Source organism: Rhodamnia argentea, chromosome 7, assembly GCF_020921035.1.
Source record: "Rhodamnia argentea isolate NSW1041297 chromosome 7, ASM2092103v1, whole genome shotgun sequence".
In the NCBI taxonomy this organism is placed as follows: domain Eukaryota; kingdom Viridiplantae; phylum Streptophyta; class Magnoliopsida; order Myrtales; family Myrtaceae; genus Rhodamnia; species Rhodamnia argentea.
Window position 1 is genome coordinate 9,538,038 of NC_063156.1, and position 11,828 is coordinate 9,549,865.

The 11,828-nt window shown below is 39.3% G+C and overlaps 1 protein-coding gene across 1 annotated transcript; it reads right to left on the reverse strand.

Annotated features, from left to right (window-relative positions):
• Positions 1-161: 161 nt before the first annotated feature.
• Positions 162-5,889, reverse strand: LOC115737831 (probable zinc metalloprotease EGY1, chloroplastic). Its single transcript, XM_030670188.2, has 10 exons — positions 5,224-5,889; positions 4,094-4,558; positions 3,778-3,918; positions 3,117-3,218; positions 1,923-2,134; positions 1,772-1,822; positions 1,614-1,683; positions 884-952; positions 539-589; positions 162-446 (listed from the first exon to the last, which is right to left on the reverse strand). Exons 1-10 carry the CDS (start codon positions 5,869-5,871, stop codon positions 288-290), a joined length of 1,968 nt encoding a protein of 655 aa, XP_030526048.2. The 5' UTR covers positions 5,872-5,889; the 3' UTR covers positions 162-287.
• Between the last annotated feature and the right edge of the window lie 5,939 nt (positions 5,890-11,828).

An 11,828-nucleotide genomic window follows, 5' to 3' on the forward strand; every position in this document is an offset into this window, starting at 1 on the left:
TTAGTGAGACTCCTACGTTTTGTAAGCGATCGTTTTATGAGTCATCATGTCTATGGAGGCCCCAAACCCCCTCTTCTTCGCTTGGCCATTCTATGAAACCAGTAGAGGTGGTTGAGGAAATTGGGGGTGGAAATATTAATTGAGATTTTTAAGAGCAAATATTAAGAGAAAAAAAATATCGAGCGAGCTTTTTTTTATTGACCATCGTTTCAAAAATTGCCGTCGGTTTTATGCTTTGAAGGGCTGAACCGACTTGCTCTATGTACTATCAGTTTCGCCACCATACATCAGAATGTTGTCACAAGGCCTATGCCTAGCTCTTCTGCCAGCTCGTCCCATATTGGGAGGAGTGTCAGCACAACGAGCATGACAGCTGCTACCACCACTGCTTTCCTCCATGTCCCGACTTCTGATACATCGTTCAAGCATGGTTTCTCCGGGGTTCTCTGTACAGAGATGAAGGTAAGAGAAAAGGCGCACTCAGACCTTTTGAGCCTCAAAATTGCAGGGATACCTTTTAATCGCAGATCGTGCTTACCTGACAAATCAAAACATAAAGCCCCCAAGGAAGTGACAAAGGTCCCCCCAACTGGAAGAAAGCAAAACTCCAATCAAATCTTTGCATGGAAAGCAAGATTTGATGACAAATTAGGAAACGATGATGACAGTAGACTTATATCATTTTGCAACATGCTGTAACAATAATGGTGCAATATCAGGTAATATGAGTGTACTCAGAACCAGAAAAAACCACGTTCAAGTTTCCATACGAGGGACAGTGTTAGCTTCTTTTAGATGCATATGTGATTAGTGAATGCAGATGGATGTAGCAGCAAAGCTCAAATACTTTTAGCAAAGAAAGCAACAGAAATAAAAGCCTCACCACTCCTAATCCCAACATTGTATAAGTGGTCAGACCAGATCCTAGTAGAACACTTTTACCAAAAGCACCCTGCATGAGTGTAAAAAGTCAAAGCCGAAAGGATAAACGAATAACACTATTGGAAGTTCGAACGGGGTACTAAAATCTCCAGAAATGCACTAGAAACGAAAGACAACATGAGTTCTAAAATCTTAGTCATGGCACGTGTGAAATCCACTCCTCACAAAAATATGACCTGGCAGCTTTAACATTACATGATATATGCTTTAATGAGACTGAGGAATCCAAATTACTTATAGAAGCTGACAAAAGTAAAGTGACTAGTAGATAGCCAAGAAAGAATAATCACTCTCGCACTGGTGATTAGTCTTCCCAAAACAAAACTTCCCACTACTGCAGTTCTCAGTTAATTTCAACTGCAAAACGTAGGTGGAATATGCTCTATCAAGTTACAATCTTCTAAGACCTAAAAAAAGGAAAGTTACAATGTCTTCGCTGTTTAGTGAAGTTCCAAATGCTACTAAAGTAATTACCAAGGTTAACCACCTCTCCATTTCAACCTGGTTGTTATACTACTGTACGCTTTTGAAGTTCATTTTTTTTTTTTAATAAAAGAAAAAGGACCTGCTAATGCATCAGTTCTTCTAGTTGTCATTGCCGCTAGCATCACTTTCACCAACAAACTCGCTCTAATTGACCTACTTTTCTAGCCACAAGCAAGCAGATATACCTGCACAGCTCTTCCACCATCTAAGCATCCTACAGGAAGCATATTGAAGGCTGATGTAGTCAATCCACACCTGCAACACATGACTAGAAGATAAACACTTGCACGTCACAAAGAGCGGGATGAGATATTGCATCATAGTGGTTCCACAATCCAATTACCATCCTGCAATCACAAGAGGATGAATCGAAACAGTAGCAGCATGCATTGCCCTGCATGTTTAAAATGTCAAAGCATACATCAGAATCTTGGAGTAGAAACATGTCTCCAGCAAATTGCCAAGAATGTACAGCTAATAGAAGGGAGACATACGCATAACCAAGAGTTGCTCTACTGATGAGTCCAAGAAGCAAAGAACCTTGAAACAACATACTAGGAACTTGCACCAAATCTCCGGAAGCATCAGGATTCGATGAAACCAGAAGACCAACAGCGAACATTGAGAAAGAGAGGGCAGCACCAGCAAAAGGCCCAGCCAGGGAAATGTCAACTTTTGTAGTCCGATCAGGAAGGATTGACTTGAACTGCAAAATTTTTTGCAGATACAACATTTATATCCTTCCTAGAAGATTACTTCACCATCTAGTGACATACCTATGCATTTTTCAAGTGCGCTACTTTGACTGATTGACACAACTTAAAGAGGAAATTTAGAAGTAGATTGGTCAAAAAAGAGAAGTCTAGCTTTGCTTTAATAAAAAAAAAAAAAAGATGTAAAAACCAGCATGCTTATATGATACCCATGCATCTTACTACGCTATAAAAGTATGCTATAGACTTAAATAAACTGCATCTGCAATGAAATATAAAATTCTTGAGTAACATAAACCCAGGCAAAGTAGGACTGCATGCCCAGTGAAGGTCATTAATGTGGACACGCAAATACTGAAAAGGCTGAAGTGAGCCGTAGACAGACTTGACAATTAAAAGAAGGCTGCAATGATATTAATACAATTGTAATGAAGTGACATTTTAAATCTAGTATTAGAACATTTTATTTTCACAATAAGCCAAACAGAGCACTATTTTCCAGCTTGCTGATTATGTTAAATAACTATACTCTTAAATATTACGTGTAATGTATACCGGCGGATAGGTTGAAAAAGGCTGTGCCAAAAATTTTGGGCATTGCTAATCTAGGTAAAGCATCATCAGAGCACACTAGGGAGCTGGTGATAATTGGCAGGTTTGAAATGTCTTTGACAAGCCAATTACAAAATCAACCTGCTAATGACTAGCCTATTAGGACAGCATGATGGCTGCAAAAGGATGTTTCTTGACCAACAGGAGGTAGTGATTGCTTTTGTTTTTCTACCGTAGTAATGTCAAATAGCAGAAACTTGGCTCCAGAGGGTGTTCTGAGTTACATCTTCAGCAACATCAAAAACCAATGCAAAACTATGCTTATCAGCACATCAATTTCATTTTCTGAAAGGGTATTTTTGTCACTAACATTGCCTGTATCAACTGGAATAACCATTTTAATGAGGTCAAAAAATCACTCACCTGAGTAATGGCACCAAAACTTCCAAGAGTGATGTTGGGAATAAAGTAAGGAATGCTCAACTTAACTTTCTTTGGCAAGGCAGCAAGCAAATGCCCAACTTCCTACACATAAACAACTTATGTATGAACAGAGCCAAGGTATATGGTTCTGAAATAACTTTTGATCAGTTAATGACATGTCCATGTTAACATGAAAACTGGATTCAATGAGTTTAGAACTCAATAATGAAGTGAAGACTTAAAAAATTTTTGGCTATAAGAACTACCCAATAGCCCATAGGCTATTTCGCCCTGCCCCACCCCCTGGCGGGACAAAAAAAAAAAAAAAACCTTCTAATAAGAAAACGGTGGCCCTTGCCTCTCAGTGGTTAGCTTTAACTCTTACACTTGTATGAAGTACTCCTTCAATTGGATTTTATGCATTTTATCATGTTCCTATAAAGATGTCACTATAATATCTTAGAGGTACTATGCAGAGAGACATTTAATTAGCAGTTGACCTTGAGACCCAAGGCATAGAATTATGACCACCAAATTCAAACAATGAAACAAAAAGACAATTACTATACAGACAGGATATATACCATGGAAAAAAAAATATCAAACCATCATTTGCAAAAAGTATTTCATCCCAAAAGAAGGACAGAGGCACACTTCTTACATGAAATATTAGAACCCCCAAGACACCATATGCTAGGGGCAACGCATATTCCACGAATGGAAATAGCAGCGCCATATCTGGTGGTTCAGCAGCATCTGGATCAGTGAAGTATTTCACAACTTCCGGTGGAAGACGATTTATCTGTGCAGTTAAATACATGGAGGTAAGGACTTACGTCTAGTGCAAGAAAAAAATGATTGGTGAATTTCACGACAGCACTTAAAAAATAACAAAAAAGAAAGGCAAATAAAAAAAGGCAGCGAGGTGTAAGGATCAAGGAGTACAAAGTTGAGCAGTATTATTAGTTGCTCAATACCTGAGACGCAATTCCCAGCTCCACTGATGAACCAATGGTTAAAAGAAATAGCAATAGAGCTATCACATACTGCCAAAGAGTTGTTGGTCTAGGTTCCGAGACCTCTTTCCTCAACAAACCAAAGCTAACGCGTGGCCCCCCTCGAGGGTCAGGTCCTTCTGAGTTGGGTTCCTCAACCATGAAAAGATTGTACTTATCTCCAGAGACTTCAACAAGCTGTTTTTGCAGCTTGGCAAACACATCTTCCCTCTTTGCCCTGAGATTTCCAAGAAAAAGTATACCTTCACCCAGGTCTCCAAATGGCTCTTCCTTTGTAACCCAAAATGTTGAGTAGCCAAAGAGCTTTTCTTTGATTAGCTTTACATCAGCAGGATCAACTTTTTCTGGTCCGAGAAGCTCCAGAAGTTTAAAAGAGTCTACTTGAAAGCTAGTGTAAGTCGGTCCAAATGAAGGTGTTTCTGGCAGCTGGAGGAATATAAAGCATTTCGCACTCATCAGATTAATAATACGTATCTTTTGTAATGAGCTGACTCTGCTCTTTTGTCTCTTTCTCTTGTCTATCTCACCGACATTTGGTACACAACTTGGTAATTTTGAAAGAGGAGGCATGGGGAATTCAAACCCTGAATTACGTAAATTGTGTACTGACCAGCAGATTATATCTGAGGTTAAAATTAAAGCAACAAATTTAACAGTCTACTGCAATTCGGTAAACAGCTTCCTTCGACAGTTTCAGGAAAGAGATACTATTCCATAAGGCATGAAAGTAGTCTGACTGACAGGCGAATGCCGTAGAGTTTTTTTGGGCTACTGGCAATGATGTGGAAAAGAAAATGCAGGAAATTATTCTAAGGAAAAACGCTCAGACAATTCGCCTGATGGAACTGCCTCCCAGAAGTACCTATGCACGGCAGTAAGCAACAGACCTCACGTACAAATTTAAGGACGTGTTTAGTCAGTGAAGGCACTTTTCAATCCAACTAGCATGAGTGCATCCAGATTCATTTCGAACAATTCGCAACTACTCAGTACTCAATCGAATCACTCTTGCCTCGCCAACTAGCTCATCAGTAATTCAACGCAACCAGGAATCATTACCAACGAGAGAACCAGAGAATCAACACACGTACCCTGGACGGAATCTTCTCTGACTCGAACTCGGCGCGGCTTCTCTCTTCAGCCTCTTCGGGCGGCGGTGGCGCAGTCGTGACGCTCGACTCTTTCCCCGAGTCACTCTCGCCCTCCGGTCTATAATCGCCATCACCATCGCTGTTGCCGAATCGCCTGAACCTATCTAACCTCCTATACGAAACCGAAACACCTCTTCCGCACAAAAAACACGAGCCCCTCGACTTCGCGGGCTCGAAGCACCGAGCTACGACGCCGCGAGCGCGGGCTACGGGCAACGAGCGGAGCTTGATGTTGAGCGCGCCGAAACTCCAGCTCGTGAGAGTTCCCATCGACCGCGACGAGAACCTCCTCGCGGCAGCAGCGTCGGCGAAGGTCGGACAAGACTGGAGTTGGTGAAAATCGCGCAAAATGAATCGGGAATTCCTCGAAATTTGGCGCCAAAAACGGGGGGAAGAGAGCGAGAGAGAGAGAGAGAGAGGTGGACTGAAGGAGACTACGGAGCCGGAGCTCGAACTCGAGGGAGGAGGGATATCTTCTTCACTGGAATTTGAGAAGAAATATCCAATTCGTTGCTTGTGCCCTTTTGGGCGTCCACGTAGGATTTTGCGGGTCCGGGTAACGCCCGTCTTCGCCACAATTTTACCCATTTGGTTGCAACCTTGCTCCTGGCTCGCACGTTCTCACCCCAAATCTTCCGACAAAGAAGATGAATGATCGAACTCCCCACATCTCTCTCCTGTGAAGATGGCCACCGGGGCAACTCCAGTGATTCGCAATTGAAATTTTTCTTTGGCCAATTGATTTTTTTTTTTTTTGGTCGAAGGCCAATCGAGTTTGAAAACGTGATTTTTATTTTTTATTTTTTTATCATTGTACGAGAAAAATGTACTGTTCGATTTCTTGTACTTTGAGCTTTTTACAGCATCCTCCTTAAACTTGCCAAGTTTTCTTACCCCTTTTGTCCTAATTAGGTCCTCTGGGGTTATATAGATTTTGACCTAAGGACTTTGCAATATCCAAGGATGGTCCAAAGTTTCAAAATTCTTGTCTAGATTGGTCATTCTTTTTAATTTTCTTTTTTTTTTTTCTATGGAAATCTCTCAACCTTTTGCATGAGAGACCCTAGGCGAAAGTCCAAAGATTACTAACTAATCTTAAGGGGAGCTTTGAACAATACCAGAACATAGATTAGCATAAGCATCCAAAAATTTATTAGTTTTCAGCTTGCTAAGGATTAGGCACTACACGGAATTACTTGGCCTTTTTTTTTTTTTATGCCAATCCATTATTTTTACTTACACTAATTCGCTAAAAAAAAATAGCATCCATGATAGTTTAAATAAGTAACGTATTATAAATAGTTTATTGAATTTTTTTTCGATACATAGTAATACCAACAAGTTTGCGTCCTATTGATTATGTGGTGGGGAGGCCATGAGGACTAAATTTGGTATAAAAACGAGCGTCCAAATTGGTATACTATGACAAATTTATTAAAAATTATTTTTTTACTATAAAAAAATCCCAAATTGGTATCCCGATGATAAATTTATCCCAAATTATTTTTTTGACCACAAAAAATGCCAAACAGGTACCCATGTGACAAATTTACCAAAAATTAATTTTTTTATCATAAAAAACCCCCAAAGTAATATACTTGTGATAAATTTACTTTAAACTGGTATATTTATGACAAATTTGCCCTTAATTAATTTTTGTTAAATTTTGCCGTCAAAATTTACCCTCCCACTGTCTTTTTAGGTTTCATCTGTGAATGCTTTACCACGCGAAAGATGTCGTTCACTAAAATTGGCAGTCTCTCTCTTTGCCCTACACCACACATAATAATAATAATAATAATAATAATAATAATCTTCTCGCTCAATTCACGAGTTGTTCCAATACAGATTTGTGTTGAAGGGGGTTTCTTGCTGGTTAAATTTATTGTTCAAGTTCTTTGCAGTTTCTAGTGCTCGCTACTCAAAGTTGGACTGGGAAACCCAGCTAAGAATAGCTCTAGAAGCTGCAAAAGGTCTTGGAGTATCTCCCATGAGCACATTAATCTTCCAGTGATTCACAGCGATTTCAAGAGCTGCAACATTTTTAATGGTCTTTACTGTTGACCGACAGGCTTTGCCTCTACTAACGGATAGGGAAAAGGTCGTGCAGATAATGGGGGATCCTGCATTAGAGGGGTCCAGTATTCACTGAAAGAGAGGTCATCCAGGCGGCGGCCGCAATCGCTGCAATGTGCGTGCAGCCAGAATCTGACTACGGGCCACTTATAGCAGATGTTGTGCAGTCGCTGGTGCCATTGGTGAAGTATCACCGCTCAAATGCCTCAAGGTATGCAAATCCTCTAGTCTCCACTCCCCGACGACACCAATTAGATCGGAGTCTGGAAAGATCGAGCACGTGAAACTAGTTGGAACCTGGGGTAAGTCTTTTAGGGCGCGCGACTTCCTCGGTTGAGGAGCAGGCACTCTGGTCTTGTCGGTTGGAGATGGAGAATATCGGCAAAGCTTATGTCAGGGACTTGTCAAAGCCTTCTTGAAAATATGGCCTGACTCATTTAGTGGCCGAGCTTCAGGCAGGATCCGGGTAGTGCGTTCGTCCATCTGCCGGCACCTGCCGGAGATAACTGCATGGGGATCTCCTCTACTGTAACACAAGCTTCTCTAGGCTTGATATGTAACCATTATCTAGCTCTAGTCCTAGAAACTTCATTTAAGGTTAATGGAACTTTGTTTAGTACTGGTCTATCAAATTTCTTGGTTATTTTGCCTGGGAATTCTGCTGGAAGATTTTGATTATCTCATCATACCGAAGCATTTGGAATCTGAGAGGCACTGTCGTGTATCTACATGTAAACACCCTGGAGAAAACTTACCATCGGGCTTCCATCGAAAGGCAACTCGAAACCGCGATACCTGGAGCCTGAGGAAGAGTGTTCTCCGCCACTGTATGAGGAGTAGTTCTAGATGTAAACATAGAGGGCAAGACTACTTTTGTGTTCAAATTTCAAACGTATAGATCATTCTGCTCTTGTAGTGTTGCAAATTTTTTTTTCCTTTTCCGAAGTAATTGTTGTTAGATATAACTAGAATAATTCTGTAGGATATTTTCCTATATTAGAGATATTTAGAATATTTATATTGATATTTTGTATCTCTCAAAATTTTGCGTATATCCTTTGATTGTGCGTATCTTGATTTACCTTAGATAATGATCTCATAAAGCCTGTAAATAGCTAGGTTGATGTAATGCTCGTTATGAATATCGAAAATATATGAGTTACTTGTTCCTCTCTTCCGCATTATATTTCTCAAGTATTGTGATTGCACTTGACACCGGTACTTCGTAATAGTTGGTTTTTTTCGTGTCCAAATGGTGTCATGTCAAAGTTGGGTTCACAAGTCACGGTATATTTGACATAAGCCATATGTAAATGTATCTAAATATGTCATGTGGTCACCACTGAAGTGTTAATCTGTTTGATAAATGCATCTGAATGTGTAGTGTCAATGCATGTGATATGCTAACATATTTAGTAATGTATCTAAGCGTGCCATAAATGTATTGAAAAGACCATACTCGAGAAATGACAACTCTATTTTTTTTTTTTTTTTTTTGTGTATAAACGGGTTGACTTACTCATGACACAAACACGCTTAAGCTAAAAAAAAAAAAAAACAAAAACGCTTAACTGCTTTTCATGTAAAGGGAACATGTCGAGAATCGCCTGACCCAACCTTTTAGTTTAACGAAAAAGTTACATGATTGCTAGCTTAACTATATGGCAAATGAAGGATGCATACGACCATTTCCGGCGGAATGTGCCAACTTTCTATATAAAAGTGTGATCTTATCTTGTTATGAATTTGTTTCTCTTGCCTTCATGTTACTCCTCTCTCTCTCTCTCTCTCTCTATGGAATGATCATTACAGGATACTTAGTGTTAAAAATAGAGATTTTGGCATAGAATCATTGACATGGCGTCCTCATTGCATTCACGCAGTACATGCTTATGGAGAGAAGAGAAGGAGTAGCCGGTGGTATCATTAAACAGTACCTATTCGAATCCTAAGTTTGAGTTATTTGAACAGTATATGTGTTACTATGCTGGACTTAGAATCGTGTTTCATCAGTTTCATAGTGCTTTTTTATTGGGTTCTTCAGTTCTTGCAAGTTACATCTTTATTAGATGCAATTGCAGCGGAACAAGTTTTTTTTTTTTTTGCTAGAAAAACACTTTCATTCCATCAAAGCAGAGCAAAAGATTACAAGGAGGAAAAGGAGCCTACGTTAAGATGATTGATGAAAGAAGATTCTACTAACATTATTTTTCACTCTATATGGGAGATCATTAAAAGAAAAGAAGATATAGTTCCTATATGATGAAAAGCTCAATTCGCGAGCCCATGAGCAACTATATCACAGGTTCTACTGATCCACTTCAAACTCCATCCTGGGTTGTTGCTTAGGAGGAGACAAGAGTCCGAGATGAATGGATAAATGCACCAAGGGCAAAGGCTCCTATGGTGTAGTGCGTCAATCAACACCTAGCAATCACTTTCAAAGACTGCTTTGTGAATACCGAGAGATTCAGGAGCATTGCAAGTGAAAAGAAGAGCTGCAACTTCCACTTCCAATGGTGAGTTCCATCTTCAAAGTCTTGTCCACGCTTGAACAACCGAGCCTCCATCCGATCGTGCGATAATACCTGTGGCTCCTTTGTTATCCCTCCACCCATCATCTACATTAAACTTCAACTCTTGCTTTGGCGGAGGAATCCAAGAGTTTGTCCTTACCCCAATAGAATCTGGTTCCTCGCTTGACTCAACTCTTTTCTCATCCCTTATTCGAATATTCCATGAAATCTTGTATGACCTGCAACGGAACAAGTTGGTATGTATGAATGGGTGTGACTCAACTCTTTTCTCATCCCTTATTCGAATATTCCATGAAATCTTGTATGACCTGCAACGGAACAAGTTGGTATGTATGAATGGGTGGTCTGTGGTCATATTCACTTCGGGCAAACCGAAGGGTCTAACTTCGTTGGTTTTTCTTGGACAAACATTTGAAGCTGCAGCAATCTGTTCTCGAGCAAAAAGTCTCTCACTTTGAACATTGTTAACCCAGAAATAGGCGCGCCCCACAATTTTATCACTGTTGTGAAATATTCTTGATTTCTGATTAGGCCCTGGAATTCCACGGGAAATGGGGAATGCCCCTATAACTCAGTATAAATATGAGGAATTAAATCCGTTTCGGTGACCCTCTGGTGGGGTTCATTGGCTCATCAATGTGTACTTGTATTTGGCAAACAAGTAAAAGTTTTAGGTGAGAGTTTGGGTAGATAAAGTCAAATGATTTGAATGTGATGGATTAAATCAAGATATTTGTACCTTGATTTTCTTTTTTAACATAATAATTATGATTTTCCACTTAATTTGTTTAAGATGATGATAATGACGCTTGCCCGTTTCTGCAAAAGATAAAGTAAAAAAACCAAAAAAAATCATTGTGTTTATATTCAAACAATAGAATCAATACGTAAAGATTTCTGGGCAAAAGAATATGCGTAGAAGTCAGACTTGCTCTGTGGATTTTAAATTCATCTAAATGGAGAAATAGCGTGAGGAACTGAGGATGTAACCAGATCAATTTGTTTTCTTGTCTTATTATGTTGCTTAACAAATCAATTTGATGGTCATTTGACTTTTTTTTTATTTTTTTATCTACTTTTGAATTTATATTCCTAGTTATATCAAATGGAAATGGAAGTCACGTCCCTAGACTCTCGTTAGGATAAATTAATTGAACAATGGGCGATCCCCGCAACTAACCCCTTTGGTTGTTCATCTTAGCAAAGGGCCACTAATCCAGTTGAAGTCAAGAAAATCCATCTACTTTCGAGTTTTCGTGTGCAACGATTTGGAAATGTTGGAATTTAACTTCTGCAGCAATTTAACGGTCATAATAAGGAGGCGAAAATGTAGTCACGACTTCTTTTCAATTTTTCCGAAATTAGGCTATTGAACTATATGTTACTTGAAATTCCACATTAAATGTAGAAAACGAAGCACAATCATGTGTCGTCAGATCGTATAATAGAAAAATGAAGTGCCACCCAAATCACTTTTGCTGATTAATGAAGGAATTTCCACCACTAAAATGTATTTTCAATTTCACAGTCGTGACATATTTAATTTAGTATTTGCAATAAATTTTTCTTTTATTTGGGTTGGCTGTGTTGGTAATTTTTACTTGCAAAAAAATAAAATGAAATAAGTGGTGTATTGCATATGGCAAGAAGAGCCAAGAAAGAATCGTAACCATTCGGAGAGAGAAACGGTTTAAATATTTCATTATGTCCCAATGTCAATTGAGCCTCGAACAGGCGACAAAGATAATAAGCCTCAAATCGAAAAACAAAACCCACATTTACCCAAAAGTCATTTTTGGGATAAAAATCATTTTTCAAGTTTTAGACTACATCGAGAGTTTTTAGAAAACCGCCCAACAGACCTCAACAAATCAAGGAAAATGGACTTATCCCATCCAATCTCCTAAACTAGATTATTTCAGACCTAATAGA

Bases quoted from the DNA above. Each gene is read 5' to 3' on its own strand.
- LOC115737831 (XM_030670188.2), bottom strand. From the start codon at position 5,871: ATGGGTAAAATTGTGGCGAAGACGGGCGTTACCCGGACCCGCAAAATC. The intron at 3,219-3,777 runs GTAAGAAGTGTG...GTTTATGTGTAG, and splicing joins TGGGGGTTCTAATATTTCAT to GAAGTTGGGCATTTGCTTGC. The intron at 1,823-1,922 runs GTATGTCTCCCT...TTAAACATGCAG, and splicing joins AGAGCAACTCTTGGTTATGC to GGCAATGCATGCTGCTACTG.